Source organism: Trachypithecus francoisi, unplaced genomic scaffold (assembly GCF_009764315.1).
Source record: "Trachypithecus francoisi isolate TF-2019V2 unplaced genomic scaffold, Tfra_2.0 Lachesis_group16, whole genome shotgun sequence".
In the NCBI taxonomy this organism is placed as follows: Eukaryota; Metazoa; Chordata; class Mammalia; order Primates; family Cercopithecidae; genus Trachypithecus; species Trachypithecus francoisi.
In genome coordinates, this window is record NW_022681461.1 from 5318134 (window position 1) to 5339946 (window position 21813).

General features: G+C 41.3%; 1 protein-coding gene across 2 annotated transcripts in view; it reads left to right on the plus strand.

Moving 5' to 3' along the window:
- IARS1 (isoleucyl-tRNA synthetase 1) overlaps positions 1 to 21813 on the plus strand; it is a 78108-nt gene that overhangs the window by 10801 nt on the left and 45494 nt on the right. For both annotated transcript variants that reach the window (XM_033236784.1, XM_033236785.1), the window contains exons 7-16: positions 2977 to 3124; positions 5905 to 5992; positions 6270 to 6330; positions 9745 to 9840; positions 13043 to 13165; positions 13608 to 13699; positions 14707 to 14805; positions 16682 to 16808; positions 19468 to 19541; positions 19890 to 20084. In XM_033236784.1, coding sequence (XP_033092675.1) covers positions 2977 to 3124; positions 5905 to 5992; positions 6270 to 6330; positions 9745 to 9840; positions 13043 to 13165; positions 13608 to 13699; positions 14707 to 14805; positions 16682 to 16808; positions 19468 to 19541; positions 19890 to 20084 — 1103 coding nt within the window. The remainder of the gene's footprint in view (positions 1 to 2976; positions 3125 to 5904; positions 5993 to 6269; positions 6331 to 9744; positions 9841 to 13042; positions 13166 to 13607; positions 13700 to 14706; positions 14806 to 16681; positions 16809 to 19467; positions 19542 to 19889; positions 20085 to 21813) is intronic.

The window sequence follows — 21813 nt, forward strand, 5'->3', positions numbered from 1 at the left end:
GGTGCCTGCCAGCATGCCCAGCTAAGTTTTGTGATTTTAGTAGAGACACGGCTTCTCCATCTCGGCCCGGCTGGTCTTGAACTCCTGACCTCAATTGATCCACCTGCCTAGGCCTCCCAAAGTGCTGGTATTACAGGCGTGAGCCACTGTGCCCAGCTGAGGCACAGAGCATACTTATGTTTAGTTCTAATACTGGGGTTGGGAAACTTTCTTCTACAGATTAAATATTTTAGGCTTTTCAGGCAAAGTGTTCTCAATTTTGTCACCATTCTTTGCTTACCCACTGCATGAAAACAAGTGATGAGCCAGATGTGGCCTGGGGGACATAGTTTGCTGACCTCTGTTCTTTTTTTTTTTTATTTGAGACGGAGTCTCGTTCTGTTGCCCAGGCTGGAGGGCAGTGGCGCGGTCTCGGCTCACTGCAAGCTCCGCCTCCCAGGTTCATGCCATTCTCCTGCCTCGGCCTCCCAAGTAGCTGGGACTACAGGCGCCCACCATCACACCCGGCTAATTTTTTGTATTTTTAGTAGAGACGGGGTTTCACTGTGTTAGCCAGGATGGTCTCGATCTCCTGACCTCATGATCCAGCCACCTCAACCTCCCAAAATGCTGGGATTACAGTCGTGAGCCACCGCGCCTGGCCACTGCTGACCTCTATTCTAAGCGGTCTGTGTATTGGTTGTTAACCAATGGTTCTTAAAATTTTTTTGACTCGGTCAAGCACAGTGGCTCACACCTGAAATCCCCGCACTTTTGGAGGCCGAGTTGGGTGGATTGCTTGAGTCCAGGAGTTCAAGAACGGCCTGGGCAACATGGCAAAACCCCATCTCTACTAAAATTACAAAAATTAGCTGGGAGTGGTGGCGTTAACCTTTAGTTCCAACCACTCCAGAGGCTGAAGTAAGAATGATGTGAGCCCAGGAAGTTGAGGCTACAGTGAGCCAAAAGTGTGCTACTTCCCTCCAGCCTGTGTGACAGAGTTAGACTCTGTCTCAAAAAATATATATAAATGTATGTGTATGTATATATGTATGTATACATATATGTATGTATTGTGTATGTGTGTATATATATGTGTTTTGGGCTTAAAACTTTTATTTATTTATTTTTAGAGGTGGGATTTCAGTCTGTCACCCAGGCTGAAATGCAATGGTGCAAACACAGCTCACTGCAGCCTTGACCTCCTGGGTTCAAATGATCCTCCAGCCTCACCCTCCTGAGTAGCTGGGACCACAGACGTGCATCACCATGCCCAGATAATTTTTTTTTTTTTAATCTTTGTAGAGACAGGGTCGTACTATATTGCCCCAGCTGGTCTCAAACTCCAGAGCTCGTGCGATCCTCCTCTCTCGGCCTCCCAAAGTGCCAGGATTATAGGCATGAGCCACCGTGCCCTGCCTAAAAAATTTTAATTTTTTACAAAAATTAGCTGGGCATGGTGGTGCGCACCTGTAGTCCCAGCTATTCAGGAAGCTGAGGCAGGAGAATGCTTGAACCCAGGAGGCAGGGGTTGCAGTGAGCTGAGATCACGTCACTGCACTCCAACCTGGGTGACAGAGTGACACTCCGTCTCAAAAAAAAAGAAAAGAAAAAAAATTATTTTTGGACGTTGTTTCAAACTCACAGAAAAGTGGAGAGTTCTTTATATCCTTCCGCTAGTTTCCCTAAATGTTAACCTTTTACCACGTTTGCTTTATTCTTTTTTTTATGGGAGTGGGGCACAGTACCCTTTGGAAGTAAGTTGCGGGAATTATGGCCCTTTCCCTCTAAAAACTATGTATTTCCTAAAACCAGTAACATTGTTCGAAATAACTGGAGTTAGAAAATTAACATTGATACTATATTACCTCATGTGTAGATCTTATTGGGTTCTGCTTGTCCCAGCAGTGTCCTTTGTAGTTAAAAAAAAGAAAGAAAGAAAGAAAAAGACCTGCATCCTGTGCTTCATGCAGTGGTGTATCTCCAGACTTCTCTAATCTTAAACAGCTCTTTAGTCTCTTTATGCTTCATAATACTGACATATTTGAGGAGGCCTGGCCAATAGTAGTGTCCCTTATTTCAGGTTTGATGTTTTACATGTGACTAACAGCTCTTGAGTCACTTTGTTTAAATTGCAGTTTGTTTTTGTTGGGGATTGATTTTTTTTTTCTACCTTAGAGCTATTTATTTTTAAATCTTTGATATTTTTGTATTGAGAGATTGCCACAAAGTTGGAGACAATCTTGTTCTTATTTAATGAGCTGAATTTATATGGGTTTTTATTACAATTTCATGTATGTGTTGCTTTAGTAGGATCTTTTTGGTATTTTGCGCATAAAGATAACCATATTCCAGAACAGTTATCTTTTTGATCTAACTCTTCATGAACTTATAAAATAATCATAATACTGAAACCTCCATCGTATGTTCCTCCTTAGACATGACTTTAAAAAGTTACCAGAGGCCAGGCACGGTGACTCAGGCCTGTAATCCTGTCACTTTGGGAGGCTGAGGTGGGAGGATCACCTAAGGTCAGCAGTTTGAGACCAGCCTGACCAATATGGGGTAACCCCATCTCTACTAAAAATAGAAAAATTAACTACGTGTGGTGACACGCACCTGTAATCCCAGCTACTCGGGAGGCTGAGGCACAAGAATCTTGAATCCAGGAGGCAGGGGCTGCAGTGAGCCAAGATTGTACCACAGCACTCCAGCCTAGTGACAGAGTGAGACTCCATCTAGAAAAAAAAAAAAAAAAGGTCACCAGATGTTAAAAGATTTTATTTTTGTGACTACTAAGGTGATGATTAAAACATTTTTTTAAGTATTTAAAAATTTTTTTACTTGGAATTTCTTACTATTTTTGTAAGTCTGGTAAGTGGTTTCTTCAGTTTAAACTGAAGACTTATTTTATTCCTCTTTAGTAGGATCAGTTCCTTTTTCTTAGGTGTCTTATTGTGGATTTGTAAAACAATACTTTACTTCAATTTATTTCAGGATGTTCAAGATCCTTCAGTATTTGTAACTTTCCCTTTGGAAGAAGATGAAACTGTATCTTTAGTTGCTTGGACAACCACTCCCTGGACTCTACCTAGTAACCTTGCTGTCTGTGTTAATCCAGAAATGCAATATGTGAAGATTAAAGGTAAGTGGGAGGCTAGTTACTTATGATTAATATGGATAAGATAATTTTATAATTTGGAAAATATGAAAGCTTACCTTTCTTTTTGCATGAAGAATAGAATTATTTGACGAGAAGCTGACTTAGAAAAATAACCTTCAACATTTGTTTTCATTTCTAATTGAAAACTAACACGACAATCAAAATAGTACAGAGATGTAAAAAGGAGAACATAAAATTTTCTTCTAATTTCCAGTTGATAGTATGTTTTTCCACACCATGCCGCTGTGACAGATGAAGAATCTAAGATTCAGCGATGTGGCATCACGTCGTTACTAGTAATTGGTACCAGAACTTGAGAACTTTTTGCCTTTCAGATGTCCCCTGGTAGAGAGTTACCAGTCTCAACAAGGGCCTTTCTGAGATTTAAAAAGAAGTTTGGTACTTTGTGAACAAATATACCTTCAGGTTTGGATAGTTTTGTAGCAGTAAAAGAAAAAGAGAAAAACTCATTGTCAGGAAAAAAGGTATGGCGCAGCTGCTGTGGAAAACAGTTACATTTCTTCAGAAAGCTGAATGGAATTAACACTGTGGCCCAACAATTTCACTTCTGGGTGTTTTCCTCAAAGCATTGAAAGCAGTCTTGAATAGTTACTTGGACACCCATGTTCAAAGTAGCATTATTCTTGATAGTCAAAAGATAGAAGCAACCCAAGTGTCTCTCATTGGATAAATGAATAAACCGAATAGGGTATTTACATACGATGGAATATTATTCAGCCTAAAAAAGGAAGGGAATTCCGATACAGGCTATGCCTTGGATGAACCTGGAGGATATTATGCTAAATAAAATGAACCAGTCACCAAAAGACAAATACTGCATTATGAGGTATTGAGAAGTGAAATTCAGAGAGCAAAGACTAGTAGAATGGTGGTTGACAGAGGCGGGTAGGGAAGGGGGAGTTACCATTTAATGAGTACAGAGTTTCAGTATAGGAAAATGAAAAGGTTTGGGGTATTGATAATAGTAATGATTACACAACATGGTAGATGTATTTAATGCTGTGTAAGAATGGTTACCATGATTTTTTTAAATAGTTGTATTAAAACAGTCAACTTAATTGAACAATAGCTTGTGCTGATAAGGGAAAAATATTGAGAAAGGAATGGGTAAAGATTGGGTATCAGAAAAAAGGTACAGAGGGAGTTTTTTATTTGTTCTTTCCTGGGAGCAAATAGGACTAAGAGTTGACCTGCTGGAAAGAGCTGTTGGCCACAAAGAGACCTGGCTCAGGTGTCTGCAGCTGCTTCTCTGGAGCAAGGACAGTCCCATCTGCACAATTTCTCTGTGTCACTGGTGGGTCACTGGCCATTCTATAGTGAGCTTGAAAATCTCAGCAGCCATCTGACTGAGATCTCAAGACACATCACCCATCTACCTGTGTATAACTCTTGTGCTTGACAGACTTTGTATCTGAGCTTTATCAGAAAATGTGGGCTCCACTTACAGTGAAGTTCCTGTGAGGTCAGAGCTAGGGCGTGGCAGCCTTATTTGTAGTAGTTTTTCAATTAATTGCAAAGGCTTTTGCAATGACCCATAGATACTTTTTTTTTTTTTTTTTTTTTTTTTTTTTTTTTTTTTTTTGAGACGGAGTCTCGCTCTGCCACCCAGGCTGGAGTGCAGTGGCCGGATCTCAGCTCACTGCAAGCTCCGCCTCCCGGGTTTACGCCATTCTCCTGCCTCAGCCTCCCGAGTAGCTGGGACTACAGGCGCCCGCCTCGTCGCCGGCTAGTTTTTTTTTGTATTTTTAAGTAGAGACAGGGTTTCACCGTATTAGTCAGGATGGTCTCGATCTCCTGACCTCGTGATCCGCCCGTCTCGGCCTCCCAAAGTGCTGGGATTACAGGCTTGAGCCACCGCGCCCGGCCACCCATAGATACTTATAGTGAGCTAAATATATGACATAGGCTATAGTGAATCTCAGATATGTAATATCATAACTTACAAGTGAGGGTTTAAATCGGCCTATATTTTCAGTATCAAAGTTTTAATTGTTCATACATTTGCTCCAGCTTTTCTTTTCCTAGGATGCCCCAGGTATCCTCCAGAAACACTTAGAATAAGGGTACACAGATACATCAAGGACATTCATTATCCCAGTATTCATAGTAGTGAAAATTTGAAAACAATTTAAGTGTCCGTCAACTTGTTAGAAATAACTCATACCTCTATAAAATGGAATCTTATAGACCTCTTCAAAAGAATGAGAAAAATCTGTATGTGCTAATACATGGAAGGATGTTGACAGTTTATTAAGTGAAAAGCTGCAAAACCAGATAGAATATTACCTCAATTAAAAAAATAAAAAGAACTTACACATTTACATATATGTTTGATAGTGTATACATAGAAAAATATCTGGATCAATAGATACCCAAATGAGAATGTCTGAGAGGGCATGATAATATGTGGCACTTACTTTGTGAGCTACTTTGTCAATGTTATTTTTAAACATTGATATGTTTACCCTATGAAGGAAAAAAATAACAATTTACTTAAAATGGATATCTGAGCAATAAATAATAACTGCCGACTGCCTATGTGCATTTGATGTTTTTGTCATTTTCATGTTTGGGAAGCAGTATACCGTAGTGTTCTTTGCAGTATTTCTCTGTGAGTACTGGGCACACCAGAGGCACATGGTACAGGAGCTTCTCAGGAAAAAAGTATGCTTGATGCATATCTTTAGAATCAGCCAAATTCAGAATATAACCCAAGTCCACATTTTTCCTTTTTCTCATAGATGTTGCCAGAGGAAAATTATTCATTTTAATGGAAGCCAGATTGTCAGCCCTTTATAAATTGGAGAGTGACTATGAGATCCTTGAAAGGTGAATATTCCAGTAGTTGCTCTGTGTGTGTGTGTGTGTGTGTCTGTGTCTGTGTGTGTTTCTTTAGTTTTAGAAAGAGAGAAGCTTTATTATCCAAAAGCTTGCATTACTCACATTGAGTTTTAAGTACTAACACTAATACTTTGCAGTCACACATTGCAGCATCAGTGGCTAGGGCCAAGAAGCCAGTAAACCAGAGGGGAGTGGTGGCTTGATATGGCTGTAGCCTCATCTTTGATTTTAATCTAATTGTGAGTTTACCTTTCTCCTTTTCTAGATTTCCTGGTTCCTATCTTAAAGGCAAGAAGTACAGGCCCCTGTTTGACTATTTCATGAAGGTAAGCTTAGGGACCACTGCTGTGGGGGCTCTCCACAATCTGATTATTTGATAGCTGGAGTGTTGTGATAAGTGGAATTGACATTGCTTTTATGAGTGTACTTGAATCCAGAAAGTCTGCTTTAGTGCCAACAAAATTAAATTATCTGTGTTGCTTTTTTGTTTTAGAGGATTTTTTTTTTTTTTTTTAAACAGGGTCTCCTCTGTCCCTCTGTCCCCCAGGCTGGAGTGCAGTGGCACGATTATGGCTCACTGCAACATTGACCTCTTGGGCTCAAGTGATTCCCCTGCCCATCTCAAGTAGCTGGGACTACTGGCACACGCCACCACACCTGGCTAAGTTTTTAATTTTTTGTAGAGACAGAATCTTGCTATGTTGCCCAGGCTGGTCTTGAACTCCTGGGATTACAAGCGTGAGCTACTGTGCCTGACTGAGATTTTTTGTTGTTGTTGTTTTTGAGACAGTCTTGTTCTGTCGTCCAGGCTGGAGTGCAATGGCGTGATCTTGTCTCACTGCAACCTCTGTCCCCCAGGTTCAAGCGATTCTCCTGCCTCAGCCTCCCAAGCAGCTGGGATTACAGGCATGCTGTAATTTTTGTACTTTTTAGTAGAGATGGGGTTTCACCATCTTGGCCAGGCTGGTCTTGAACTCCTGAGCTCGTGATCCACCCGCATTGGCCTCTCAAAGTGCTGGGTTTACAGGCGTGAGCCACCACACCCGGCCAAGCTGGGATTTTTTATTTCAACATTTTTCTCAAATTGTATGAGGAATCACTTTACATTTGATTGGATTTTTAGATGTATATTTTTATTGCATGTAGTCTACATATCACCCAGGGTATTTATCGAGGTGTGTGTTTGTTTGTTTTGACGAAGTTAAGATAGTAAATCACAGTAACACTGTGTGTAAACATAAACACAATTTTATTTCAAGGAGGTTAATGAGGCAGGTGTTTTAAATCTAGGCACCATGACAGAGCTCATACATTTAGTACCTTAGTTTCTTCAGAGTCATAAAGTTGTTTTATGTGGTTTTATTTTCTGACAATGAAGAATCCACAGCTACAGTTGCAAACCCTGTTGCCACCACTCCCACACTCTCACCAAAAGAATAATGTCAAGGAGGAATTCCTCCATCCTTATTTAAAGGTCTTGAAATGAGATAATGAGCAGACCTGGCCTTATGGTTATGTGGAAATAATAATCAACTAGACGTATCACTTACATACCATCCCAGAAAAAAATGTTCGCTGACCCCTCTGTTGTTTTATGTTCCGTGTGGGACAAGTCTGATTGATTCAGGAGACCTCTGTGGTTTGGGCCCTGTCCACAGTGTGTCTGTTACCTGCCTCTTCACTTTTGTGCCTCTTGAGTGTTTTCCCACATTTCTCATTGCCTACGTAATAGCCTTCTTCCTCCTCCCACGTTGCTGCCCAGTGGATTTACATATGCTCTGCCTTCATCCCATTCCTCCCTACAAGCATCAGTTACTTCCCAGCATTCGGGACGTGCCCTCCCCAGTCAGTGTGCGGCAGACCTGCTTCCTGACTTCATCCTCCCACATTACTTTAGACATATGCTTTATTCAGTCAAACTGGCTCTTCCCTTTCCTGCTTCCCTGCCTTTTTTTTTTTAATTAAGTTTTCCTACCATTTTAGAAGTCTTCATCTTTTTTTATGTTGCTATCTGCTGAGTTAACTCACCCCTCAAGTCTAAACTCAGATGTCATCTGAAAGTTTTCTGAAATGTATCTTTGGTTTCTCCCTTCGAAAAATGTCATTACTTCATTCCATTCTCCTGTCATATAGCTTAACATACTTTGGTTTATGTTGTGTGTTTTTTTTTTTTTTTATTACCTAAAATCTCTTCCACTGGATCAGTGACTCTTCACCTTTCTGAATCACAAAACCTGTTGAGAACCCAAAAACTCGACCCCCTGAAAAAATAGACATGGACACACTAGACAGGAACTTTAAGTAGAGGTCTGTCTAGAATATGCACTTGGTACGTATAAGTTGAATAACACCTACTCATTAAATAAACTTTAGCTAACTACCTGAAACCTTCGGTGACTAGACAGGTACTATAAATCGTTTGACCCAGGACAGAATCATCTGATGTTCACTAAAATATACTTGTTCTGAAGGATCAAGGGAAGCTGTGTCAGCGGACACTGCCTGTGGAGCAGCGCTGCCACTCCTGGTGGTTGGTATCTACTGACCTGGGTGGAAGCAGCCCTACCACAGCCTGGGTAGGCCCAAAGTAGACCCCAAGAGACAAGATGCAGTGATTTTGTCTATACTGCTTCTAAGTATAGAACATGTAACTAAGTATACATGTAATTCTAAGGACCCATGTATTCTGTCCCTTCTGTTTAAACTATCGAAGTTTTAGCACCTGTCATACCATAACTTCAAAAATGTTTCAAGGTGATTTGAGTTACAGCAATTAAAATTTTATGGTTATTTTTTAAGTTTAGTTTTAAGTTCCAAAGAAACCAAGTACTGTGATATAATTGCAAATAACGTTGTATCTGCAGCCAGAAGACCTGTTCCAGGTCCTGGCTTCATCACTGTTAGTTATGTGATTTGGATAAGACTAAATTTAATCTTTGTTCTGAGTTTGCTCATCTGTGAAATGCAAATACAGCCAGAATATTTTTAAGACATGGGAATACTAATAGCTTGTTCACAGAATTATAGGAGTTAAACGTGAAAATCATTCATGAAAGTATTTTTTACCAATGCGAAAAGGAAGGACATCAAAGGGCCAGTTTGGTAGAAACAAGGGTTTGTGGAAAGAAATGTAAAGAGGTGAAAGTAAAAGAGTAGGTCTGTTAGCATTATATGTATTAACGTGATGGTATTGCTGTTGCAAAGAAAATGAAATTGAATACTTTTCCCCTGAATATTAAGGTGGTGGAGTACCTGTAAGTAGAACTTACTACTCGTGGCTCCCACCTGTTCCTTTTAAGATTTGCCTTTATGACTGAATAACTTGAGCTGAGTCGAACAGAAAAAGAGAAGCAAAACATATGCAGTGATTGAAAATGTACCAGGAAGTGAACAATTTAGGGACCATGCTTTCTGAGACTGTATCCTAAACTGCATACTGGGAGCAAAAAGTTGGGAGAGAGAGAACTAATGAAAAATATCAGTTTGTAACCAAGGAAATTAGAAATTTTTGTATGCCAGTCTCCAGATAATTATTTCATTTGTAAGTGGTAACTTTGTATTTATGGGAAAAAATGTGTTGAGTTAGCATGTTTCTTCCCAGCCTGAATTGTTCTTTTCTATTTCTGAAAATAATTTTACCTGTTAAAAGTGTTTTCAGGTTCTTAGGAAAAACTGTTAGAAAGTTAACATTGTAACACATTAATGTTTCATCCCTGAAGCCAGCTGTCCTTTCTTTCCAGTGTAAAGAGAATGGCGCTTTCACTGTGCTTGTTGACAACTACGTGAAGGAAGAAGAAGGCACAGGGGTTGTCCACCAAGCTCCTTACTTTGGTGCTGTGAGTAGCATAAGTCTGGCAAATGTATTTGAGAAGTATGTCGGTAGCCACTTTTCATAGATGTGGTGTCATGTGTCTCATCACGTTGGGTCACCAGGTAGGCCTCTTTGCTGGCTCACTGCCTGCAAGATGGCTTGTAAAATTTGCATCTGCAATTCTCTTTCATCCCAAGCTGATTTCTGGAAAGAGTGGGCCAAATCCAGTAAACTCTTTCTGGTGTGCAGTTCTGTGAGTTTTGACAGGCATCTAGAGACATGCAGTTGTCTCAGCCACCAAGATACAGACCATTCCCATCACTTCTACTGTGTTCTCAATTAAATGTTCAGAAGGGGGAATCTGACCTCTCCCCTCAAAACAGTACTCTACAGTTAATTTTATATTTTGACCAGAATAATTTTTCTAAAAACACATTCCTTTTCATGTAATTTGTGTGTGAATAAAAACAGAATAACATAAAGGCACATGCTTTACAGTAAACCACCTCTCACCTTAAATCATCGTGCTGCCACTAACGGGCAGTTCCTGGGTGAGTTACCCGGCCTATCTGGACTTCCTTTGCCTCCTCCGTAGCATAGTGTAGCACCTGCATACACATTCCTCTAGTCTTGATCGTTTTGTCAGTGAGAGGGATTGGAAATGTGACTTTGTTCTAAAAGGCAGTGACAGTAGTCTGCCCTCATTTGCCATTTTGCTTTCATGCTTAATTTCTAGGATTTTATTATTTTTATAGAAGTAGAGGGTACAGGTGCAATTTTTTTACATCGATATGTTGTATAGTAGTAAAATCTGGGCTTTTAGTGTAACCATCACTTGAGTTTTTATTATGGAAATCTTGAAACATACACAGAAGAAAATATTATAATAGATTCTTTTTTTCACATCATCCAGCTGCATTAACTCTCAACGTTTTGGTAATCTCTCTTGTTTTCTTCCTCTGTACAGTACCACACATTTCTATTTTGGCTGGAGGATTTAGAAGCAAATCCTCAACCTCATGTCTTTCATGTATAAGTAATTCTAGCTGCATCTCTGACTGATAAGGACTTTTATTTTCAGTATCGCCACCGTGCCATTGTTATTTATATCCAATAAAGTCAGCAATTCCTTAATAATTACCTAATACCTGGTCCATTTTGATGGAAGGAAGCATTCTTGATAATACTGCTTAAGAGTTTTAGGAACTAGTCAAATATTGTTCATAATCATTTTAGGGTCAGTTAACTGGTATGGTTACCCCACTGTTAGTAGATAATAAAAAGATAACTTCTTGGTTTTGAATTGTAGTTTAGGGATTTTTTTTTTTTTTTTTTTTTTTTTTCCGGAGACGGAGTCTCGCTCTGTCACCCAGGCTGGAGTGCAGTGGCAGGATCTCGGCTCACTGCAACTTCTGACTCCTGAGTTCAAGCGATTCTCCTGCTTCAGCCTCCTGACAGATCTCCTAACAGACCATGCCTTATACTTGTGTGTATTCTTTGTTAAATATGGGTGTTTGTCATTAACTCTAGAGTTATACCTCATATATCTATTCTGAATGCTGTGCATGTTAATGTTATAGGTGATTCATTCTTTAAACTATAGCCTTTAACCCCATTTGGTAAACTTTTTTTTTTCTTTTTTTTGAGAGGGGTCTCCATCTGTTGCCCAGGCTGGAGTGCAACAGTGTGATCTTGGCTCACAGCAACCTCTGCCTCCCAGGTTCAAGCGATTCTCCTGCCTCAACCTCCCAAGTAGCTGGGATTATAGGCACCTGCCACCATGCCTGGCTGATTTTTTGTATATTTAGTAGAGACAGGGTTTCACCATGTTGGCCAGGCTGGTCTCGAACTTCTGACCTCAGGTGATCTGACCGCCTTGACCTCCCAAAGTGCTGAGATTACAGGCGTGAGCCACCGTGCCCAGCCTTGGTAAACATTTTCTGAGAGGCCTTCCGTTGCACTTGTCTTCACCAGGCAAGGTAGTGTTTGATCTCCGCAGAGTCTGTGCACTTGTGCGTCATCATGTTGAACATCACTAGTTCTGGATGCATTCAGGAATGCTGCTTTTAGCTTAATGCACTGGGTAAAGTTACTTGCTCCACACTCGGTGGTTCAAATTGCTACACTTAGGGGCTTTCCCTGTCCACCCACATGGCACCACACCAATCAGCCTCAGCACAGGGAGAGGTGAACACAGATCCAGGTGGAAGCGTGTCAGCTTTCCACCTTGTCTTGGAGTCAACCCAGAGTGTGGTTTCACCAACATAAGGCAGTCTCTTTAATTTTGTATTTAGGCATCATAGCACAGTGATGAAGACTATAGACTCTGGAGCCGTGCTGTTTGGTTTTGAATCCTAGCATTGCTGCTTCACAGCTGAGTTATTTCTTGGTACCTCGACTTTCCTATCTGTAAAATAGGAATGATTGCTAGTTTGTGCGAGGGGAACACCTGGTGAAAACCTAGAACATCTGTCTGTCTTCTTTGCAGGATCATTGTGAAGTGTTTTGTTTGTTTGTTTTTCATGTCTAAGAGCATTGTGAGGTTTAAGTGAGCATGTGTGAAGTGCTCAGAATACTGTCTCACATAGTGCTTTGCTAAGCATTTGCTCTAATTATTGTAAACAGTCTTCAGAATATATTCCTGAAGCATCATGGTATAAGCAATGCCAATTGAGACACAGTTTGCTAATTTGAAAAGTAAATACTTTTCAAAAGATCAGTGTTGCCATCCTTTGGGGTCTTCCTTGAGAGGGTGCAAATCCAAATGTACATCAAGCGTCATGTAATACTAACACACCATGCCTTATATTTGTGTGTATTTTGGTTTTTCAGATGTGCGTGCTGCTGTTATAAATCAAATTTGGTTTAGTTTTAAAACATTCCTGTGTGGCTGCTCTGCCTGTGGAGTAGCCATTCTTTATTCCTTTGCTTTCTGAATTCCTTTCACTTAAAAAATTGAAGTATGTCGTCTGTCTTATTTAGTGGATACTCTGCTGCATATGGAGGTCTGGGAAATAATACTTGAAAAGACTGAGCTGGATGATCTAACCCCCGTCCAACTGTGGAGCTCTGATTCTCCAAATGGTCTTGAGTTACCTTCAGTTTACAGGACAAAGCTGATGACATGTATATGTTACAATATAGAACAATTACCTTGGGAATCTATTTCCTCATGCTCACACCCATACATAGACTTTTATTCTTCCCTCCCTTTTGCCTTTTCTCAGGATGACTATCGGATCTGTATGGACTTTAACATTATTCGGAAAGACTCACTCCCTGTTTGTCCTGTGGATGCTTCAGGCTGCTTCACCGCGGAGGTGACAGATTTCGCAGGACAGTATGTGAAGGTCTGCAATCCATATGGCATAGAAGGATGTCTGTTATTTCTGATTCATCTCTATCATCATTTATAATTGAAATTTTAGGAAGTTGTTTTTATTTAGTTTTGTCATCACATAAAATCAGTAAAAGATAGATGTTATCAGTTATGTTCAGAGGGTCTCATATCTTTAGAGGAAGCATGCTGAAATTTCACGGGGAGAGATTAGAAAAACTCCAGTTTATGCCTCATGAAGCAACTTTGTGACATTGGGGTAATCATTTCAGATCGAAAACTTTATGACCTTAAATGTTGTGAAATGTACTTGAAAATTACTTAGTTACTAAAAATAATAAATAATATTTGTTATTTATGTCTTTTATTCATAACAAGGTATCAGATTCTAGTACTCTATTGTTCGTAGGTATCATAGTATGTTTTAATGGCTAAATTTTAATTTTTTTTAATAGGATGCTGACAAAAGTATAATCAGGACTTTGAAGGAACAAGGCCGTCTTCTGGTTGCCAGCACCTTCACTCACAGCTACCCTTTTTGCTGGAGGTCAGAAGAAACAAAGACTGTGTTGTAGCTAGAGCTTCCAGTCTGCGCTTACACTTACTATATGTGCGCATCCCATCATGTTTGTGGTGTTCATCTCATTTGTATCCTTTAGAGTCGATTTGGGAAGCCGCCTTCTTATTTCATTTTTAGGAGAGTTGGGTTTTTTGTTTGTTTTTTGTTGTTGTTTTGAGACAGGGTCTCACTCTGTCACCCAGGCTGGAATGCAGTGGCGCAGTCGTGGCTCACTGCACCCTCTGCCTCCCCAGCTTAAGCAATCCTCCCACCTCAGCTTCTGGAGTAGCTGGAACTATATAGGTGGTGCCATCACACCCAGCTCTTTTTTGCACTTCTTATAGAAATGAGGTTTCCCCGTGTTGTCCAGGCTGGTCTCAAACTACTGGGCTCAAATGATCCTCCCACCTTGTCTTCCCAAAGTGCTGAGATTACAGGCATGAGCCACAGTGCCTGGTCTAGGAGAGTTTTATGAATGGCTAAAATTGTTCCTGTCCTAAGGAACTGTGTGAAAAAAATAGACCTGTACAAATCTGTTTTTTGTTGTGGCCACCTTTTTTTTAGGATGAGAAACATCTCTAAAATTTTGTAACAGAATTTATTGAAAAATTTAATGTGATTTTAATGTTTACTGTAAGACGACGCTGTAAAAGTCTGGGTGAAAATGAAGTGTTCGGTTGGTCAAAATCATGTTTGGTTTCCACATTGCCTCTTCTGTGCTGAAGTTGAAGTTGACATTGTTTCTTAGATAATTGTCACTAGCAGAACTTTTTTTTTTTCTAGTCTTGTTCTTGTATTAGTTTTTGCCTTTGCTACTATTATGGAAAGAGATGGCCAGTTTTGAAGTCTTAGATGTTTTTATCTATAATAAAAATGAATATTAGCAGAAGGCCAAGTGAGTGATGATGCTGTGAATAAGACCTGAAAAGGCAGTCTTACCCTAGTGCCTACTAGTGTCAGCCTGAGCAGCTATGCCTGTGTTTCTCCTTCCCCAGATCAGACACTCCTCTGATTTACAAAGCAGTGCCCAGCTGGTTTGTGCGAGTGGAGAACATGGTGGACCAGCTCCTAAAGAACAATGACCTGTGCTACTGGTGAGCAGTAACATGTGTTTCTTCGTAGTGTCTTTTGTCATGTGGTTAGTTAAGTGTGGTTAACACTTCCCCCAAGTTATAATTTTAATAACCATCTTTTATTGTGTATTATAATAGCTATCTTTTATTCTGTGTGTTTAGTAACACAAAGTAATTCGAATAATGTTACATAACAGAAGTAACATCCTTCTTGTGATAAAGTATGTAAGGGAGTATTTTTCTTTTTTTTTTTTTGAGACGGAGTCTTGCTCTGTCACCCAGGCTGGAGTGCAGGGGCCGGATCTCAGCTCCCTGCAAGCTCCGCCTCTGGGGTTTACGCCATTCTCCTGCCTCAGCCTCCCGAGTAGCTGGGACTACAGGTGCCCGCCACCTCACCCGGCTAGTTTTTTGTATTTTTTAGTAGAGAGGGGGTTTCACCGTATTAGCCAGGATGGTCTCGATCTCCTGAACTCATGATCCGCCCGTCTCGGCCTCCCAAAGTGCTGGGATTACAGGCTTGAGCCACCGCGCCCGGCCGTAAGGGAGTATTTTTCTTTTTAAACTCATTGGAAATGATAAACTACCATTTATTTGATTTATGGAATAAAATGACCTTGGAAAAATATGGCTGTACTGCCAGAGTTTGCTAGCCTTCAATAACAGTCATTTTCAGAGTAAACATTATTTTCAGATACCTGCAAAACCCATTTGTACTTACTCTCGTCAGTCCTGCAGTGGATGATGTACCCTGTGCTTGACTGTATGGATAAGCTCCAAGCACAGAAGCCTTTGCTTTCCACAGCTGATATGTGTCCTGCAGGTGATAGCCCAAGAGGTATCATTTCAGCCTCTGGGTACAAAATGAAACAAGGCTTCAACCTGTATATTTCAGATGAATGTTTCCACTATGAGTTTTAAAAGTAATCACCACTCTTACTTCTCAGAAGGACCCAACTAGACTCTAGAAAACTATATTTGAGTTTAGGAGAATGGGGAGAATCTCAGGGCAGCAAAGGAAATAGTTATAAACTGTAGCTTTCTGATATTTCTTAGCAGAGTGGTCCTGATTTCTCAAAAGACAGCTTTTCATTTTTAGAGCTAGTAAGCTAATCAGTTGCCCTAATGTGTAAGTTACTAGATATAGAATATTAGTAAGATAGCCTCGAGGGGGTGCAGGCATATAAACTGATTTTTGAAGTACAGGGCAGTAACTGCAGTGCCCAAGAGAAGAAGGGGAGGTCTGGTAGCCTATCCTGACTCAGCCTTGTGCTTGAAAAGGATTTCTGCAAAGCTGAACCTCAAGGAATGAAGAGTACTAGGAGTGGGAGGGATGCAAGAGGATGGATGCAGAGGGGAGGAAGGCTTCGTGACAGAGGGCAGACAAAGCCAGTTAAGTGAGAAGGATTCTAGGGAACTTGCCTCATTGCCAGAGCCTGAAATTCAAGACCAAGGATGACCAGTGGAGACTGTAGAGAGGGCTGCTAGAGCAGCTACCAGTCCCCTGGCCTGTTGGCCTTTGCTTAATGAGTTCAGTAAAACTGCTATGGTGAGGATAATGTGAAGACTAGAGTTGTATGGGATGAGGCTGGCTAGAATTAGGGTGACTGGTTAGAGGTATGTGGCAGCCATACTCCAGTTGAAGAAGAGGACATGGGAGGCCTGTGTGCTGTGGGATTATCTATTGGATGTAGGTCATTGATGGCAGCACAAACTGTTGTGTATGCTATGCTGTCCATTTAGAAGACATTCTCTTTGCAGTGAGTGCCACGTTTCCAGAGTGTTGGGTCCACAAAGCATTATACAGAGACTCCTGTGAATATTATTTACATTTTGACTTTTTCCATGTTTGAATTACTGATGTTCTTACATGATTGGTTGTGTGATCTGTTTATTGCAGGGTCCCAGAGTTGGTACGAGAAAAACGGTTTGGAAATTGGCTGAAAGATGCACGTGACTGGGCAGTTTCCAGAAACAGATACTGGGGCACACCTATCCCACTGTGGGTCAGCGATGACTTTGAGGAGGTGAGGCGGGGGAGTATTTCCTTGTGTTGATTTTTGCTAAAGCATTTTGTTCATGAAATCTGAATGTGGTTTAAAAGAATAGGGTTTTGTTTTTTTTTTTTCCTTTGCCCCTTTCTTATTTCTCTTTTTTCCTCTTTATTGCTTTCTGTAATCATGACATAAGATAATCTGTTTTTAGGGTGTTTTACTTTTTTTCCTTGAATTTTGACTACAAGTTATAAAACTTTCCTCTGTAAAAATGAAAGGAAACAGTTTTCTCAGGGAAATCTATACTTTAAATGTTTTTTTCTTGTGTTTCTCTGTCTTTTCTTCCCCCTGCATTGAGGTGTATTATTAGCTTATGGTTAAACTGACTTCTAGATGATGAAAAAAGAAAATTTGAAAAGAAATTTACCAAAGTATTACAGACTTTTAACTTCTAAAATCAAATGAATAAGAGGATGTGTGTGGATATATAGATGTATGCATATACTATGTCCTCACTTAATGTCATGCAGAGGTTCTTGATAACTGTGACTTTAGGCCAGGTGTGATAGCTCCCACATGTAATCTCAGCACTTAGGGAGGCCAAGGCAGGAGGATCGCTTGAGGCCAGATATTTGAGACCAGCCTAGGCAACATAGTGAGGTGCCATCTCTACAAAAACGTTTGTTAAATTAGCCAGGCATGGTGGTGCACACCAGTTAGTCCCAGCTACTGGGACCTCTCTGTGACGTTAGGTGAGGACTTACTGTACAGATAGATCTCTGTGTTTGGCCTTCTGTCCAAAGCTGACAGCATTGTAGCAGTGACGAGCAGCAGCACCCTGGGGACCTTGGTGAATCTCCTATAGGGACCTGAAAGGTTGCAGTGAAGTAGCTGAATCAGAAGACTTTTCAGGACTGAACAGGAAGGGCAGAGAAAGAGGCCGCCAGTGTTTACTAGGAACAGAAGCTCCCTGGGTGAGAACCCACAGCAGCTCCTCCTGGTGTGGCCCTTATCAGATGATCCCTCCATTCTGAGTGCCCCAGCTAGTCCCATCTCTCAGCTCTTTACTTGGACATAATCCTAGCCTCCTGTGGCTTTGTCTGATTGCTTTGATTGGGTCCGAGCACAATATAGTCATGTGCCACATAATGTCATTCAGTCAATGGCAGACCGCATATATGACAGTGGTCCCACAAGATTATGATACCGTATGCTTACTGTGCCTTTTCTGTGTTTCATAATGTTTGGAAATTCAAATACTTCCTGTTTTAGTCTGTCTAGTGTTGCTACAAAGGAATACCTGAGGCTGGATAATTTATAAAGAAAAATAGTTTATGTGGCTTATGATTCTGGATGACTGGAAAGTTCAAGACTAGACATCTGCATCTGGGGAGGACCTCAGGCTGCATCCACTTATGATGGAGGGCTGGACAGGAGCCAGAGTATGCAGAGATCACATGGCAAGAGAAGAAACAGGGGCGGTGGGGTGGGGGCAGGCTCCTTTTAACAGTCAGCTCTCACAGGAGCTAAGAGAGTGAGAACTAACTCATTGCATTAGTCTGTTCATGAGGTATCCACCCTGTGACCCAGACGCCTCCCATCGGGCCCCATCTGTCAATACTGCCACACTGGGGATTAAATTTCAACATGAGAGTGGCTGGGGACAAACCATATGAAAACCAGAGCACTTGCCATTGTGTTACAGTTGCCTGCAGAATTCAGTACAGCCGCATGCTATACAGGTTTGTAGCCTGGAAGTAATAGGCTCCACCATATAGCCTAGATGTGTTTTAGGCCGTCCCATCTAGGTTTATGTAAGTGTACTGTGATGTTTGCCTAATGAAATCACCCTAATAATGCTTTTCTCAGAATGTATTCCCACCACTCAGTACTGTATGACTATAATTTAGCTCTAGCTTTTTCTTGGGAAGATTCTAGATTAATGAGCCAGATTCAGATGCCAGGAGGAAACTAAGATGCCTTAGAGAAATAATCTAAGATGTTTCACTGTGCCGGTTACTTTGACGATTTGCACATAATAAACCCTCATACCCATTGAGAGTAAGGCTATGAATGTTTAAGATTCTCTCTAGGTAGGGACTCCCTCTGATACTGGGTGGAAACAAAGGAGCAGTGTCAACCCTGGCCTCTTCAGAGACTAAGACTAAGCTGTGTCTTTCATGAGAGAGAAGCCACATTAGTGAATACTATCCTTCAGCCCAGATTGGTGTGTTAATGTGCCTTTATAGAAAATCATCAGTCTCAGGCTGGGTGGCTCACGCCTGTGAGCCACTGAGCACAGGGCATGCTGCCACTCTCTGAGTGGCAATCCCAGCACTCTGAGAGGCTGAGGCCAGCTGATAGTTTGAGACCAGCCTGGGCAGCATGGCGAAACGCTGTCTCTACTGAAAATACAAAATATTAGCTGGGAGGGGTGGCGCCTGCCTGTAGCCCCAGCTACTTGGGAGGCTGAGGTGAGAAGATCACCTGAGCCCAGGAAGCTGAGGCTGCGGTGAGCTGTGATTGTGCCACTGCACTCCAGCCTGGGCAATGGGAGTGAGACCCTGTCTCAAAAAAAAAAGGAAAAGGAAAATCATCAGTCTCTCAGACTAAACATGCATGTTACATAAATTAACTCAGTATGCTCTGTTTGGCTCTAAGGAGCTCCGCTGTTGAACTTTGTTTTTGACAGGTAGTATGCATTGGGTCAGTGGCAGAACTTGAAGAGCTGTCAGGAGCAAAGATCTCAGATCTCCACAGAGAGAGGTCAGTTTCTAAATGTTCGATTCACTTCAGTTTTATCATTCTCCTATTAAGACGTGGTCTCTAGCGGATTACAGACACACACATGGAAGACTAGCTTGATGAATTACTTCGGTAATGACTCGTGTCATACTGCAGTATTGTGACCTTTGTCTTGTGAAATGTGAGGTGAATGGTTCATAACCTTTCAGATGGAGATTCATGGCGTTCTCTGAAAGCCTTTGAGAATTGCTGATATTTCTGTTTGCAAATGTGTATAATGTCTTGTCGGGGTTTTGTGTAATTAGCAATTGAACTGCAAGTTCTGTTATGCTTATAGTTAATAGAAGTGGCTACTTTTCTGTTTGTTAGCGTTGACCACCTGACCATTCCTTCACGCTGTGGAAAGGGATCCTTGCACCGCGTCTCTGAAGTGTTTGACTGTTGGTTTGAGAGTGGCAGCATGCCCTATGCTCAGGTTCATTACCCGTTTGAAAACAAGAGGGAGTTTGAGGATGCTTTTCCTGCAGACTTCATTGCCGAGGGCATCGACCAAACCAGAGGATGGTATGCCCCCTCGTTCTTTTATCACATGTTTTACTGATTTTATTTTATTTAGGGAGTGTTTTACTAAGTCACTGCCATTTATCTACTGGGTGATGGAGAGTTTGTGGCAAGTAAGACAGGCTACATTCCTGCCCTCTCCCCCCAACCATCAAGCACGGACATTAAAGTGCCTTTTGAGTAGGAATCCCCCACTGCAATAGGGCTATAGTTTTACAATTTGAGTTATCTCGCTGGCGTTTTGGAATATATATGTTGTACTGGACGTTTAAATGATAAAAAACAATATGTGTTCTTAGCTTACGTCAGATCATTTACTCAAATGTTTAATGAGTATTGGCATAAAAGACAGTAGATTGGGTGCTAGAAATTTGAGAGATAGTTGGCAGTGTGCTCAGATACTGAGGCTAGCCTTATAAATCAACATTCTAAACAAATCCAGATTTTTAAAAATATACATATGGGGGAGGATTTGGGCATTGATATTTATCTGGTGCCTTATGTAAAGCAATTCCTTAACTGGAAAAAGGTGAATTACTTTCTTTCCATGGATGGGCTTTGCTGGCCCAGGTTTTATTTACTTTTTTTTTTTTGAGACGGAATCTTGCACTCTGCCGAGGCAAGTGGTATGATCTCGGCTCACTGCAACCTCCACCTCCTGGGTTCAAGCAATTCTTCTGCTTCACCCTCCCCGAAGTAGCTGGGTCTACAAGCATGGACCACCACGCCCAGCTAATTTTTGTAGTTTTAGTAGAGACGGGATTTCACCATGTTGGCCAGGCTGGTCTCGAACTCCTGACCTCAAGTGACCCACCCGTCTTAGCCTCCTAAAGTGCTAGGATTACATGCATGAGCCATTGCGCCCAGCCCAGGTTTTAATTATATATTCATAGTAATGTTTCTGCAGGAGTATGTTTAAGGAATTGTTGGTGTCATTTTTTCTCTTTGACAACTTTGAGTAATCATTGAGTTCAAGTCTTCATGTCCTGGAATGTGCTGTCTTCAGATTCCAGTCCTTTTTATCTATAGGAACAGCTACCCAGAGCAAATTCTGTTTCTAGAAAGGGCTAGATGCCTTGCCAATGAGCTTGTTCCTTTGAGGAATAGCAAAGTCTGTTAGCTGGTAACAGTCCTCATGTGGGTCCTGTGTCCTTGCTGCCTGCCTCCTTCTCCATCCCTGAGGCCTGGGCTGCCTCTCCTGGACACCAGGGCTCCTCCCAACTCTCCTTTAGAACTGGGAGGGATATCTGGAGCAGTGTTTATGTTAACCGTGGGGTCTGGTCTCCTCAGCTCATGGTCCCTTGATGTTCTCAGGGTGCAGGACTAGGTCAGAGAAACAAAAGAGCATCACCCCCGGGAAAGTGGTCAGGGATATGAGTTCATTTGGGGAGCAAGTTAGCTAGCACATAAATGAGGTACACAGCATTTTACAGAATAAAAGCATTTTCTAGTCTGCCTTATCACTTTTGGATGAGAGTGCATTTTGCATCTTTTGTCATCAAATTGTCTTTTCCATATGATCTTGTGCCAAATTCAACACCCATCCCTCATTTTCAGCTAGGTGCTTCTGGGTGGTCCTGAGAGGCCACCCAGTGCTGCCATGTGGCTCTCTCCACACAGACTTCCTAGGAGACCTGGTATCAGAGAAATGGTCAGTAAATCATTCCCGACCTTTATTTGGATGTTTTTTTCAAATCATAGACAGTAATTTGATTGGTCTCTGGTGGGTCTT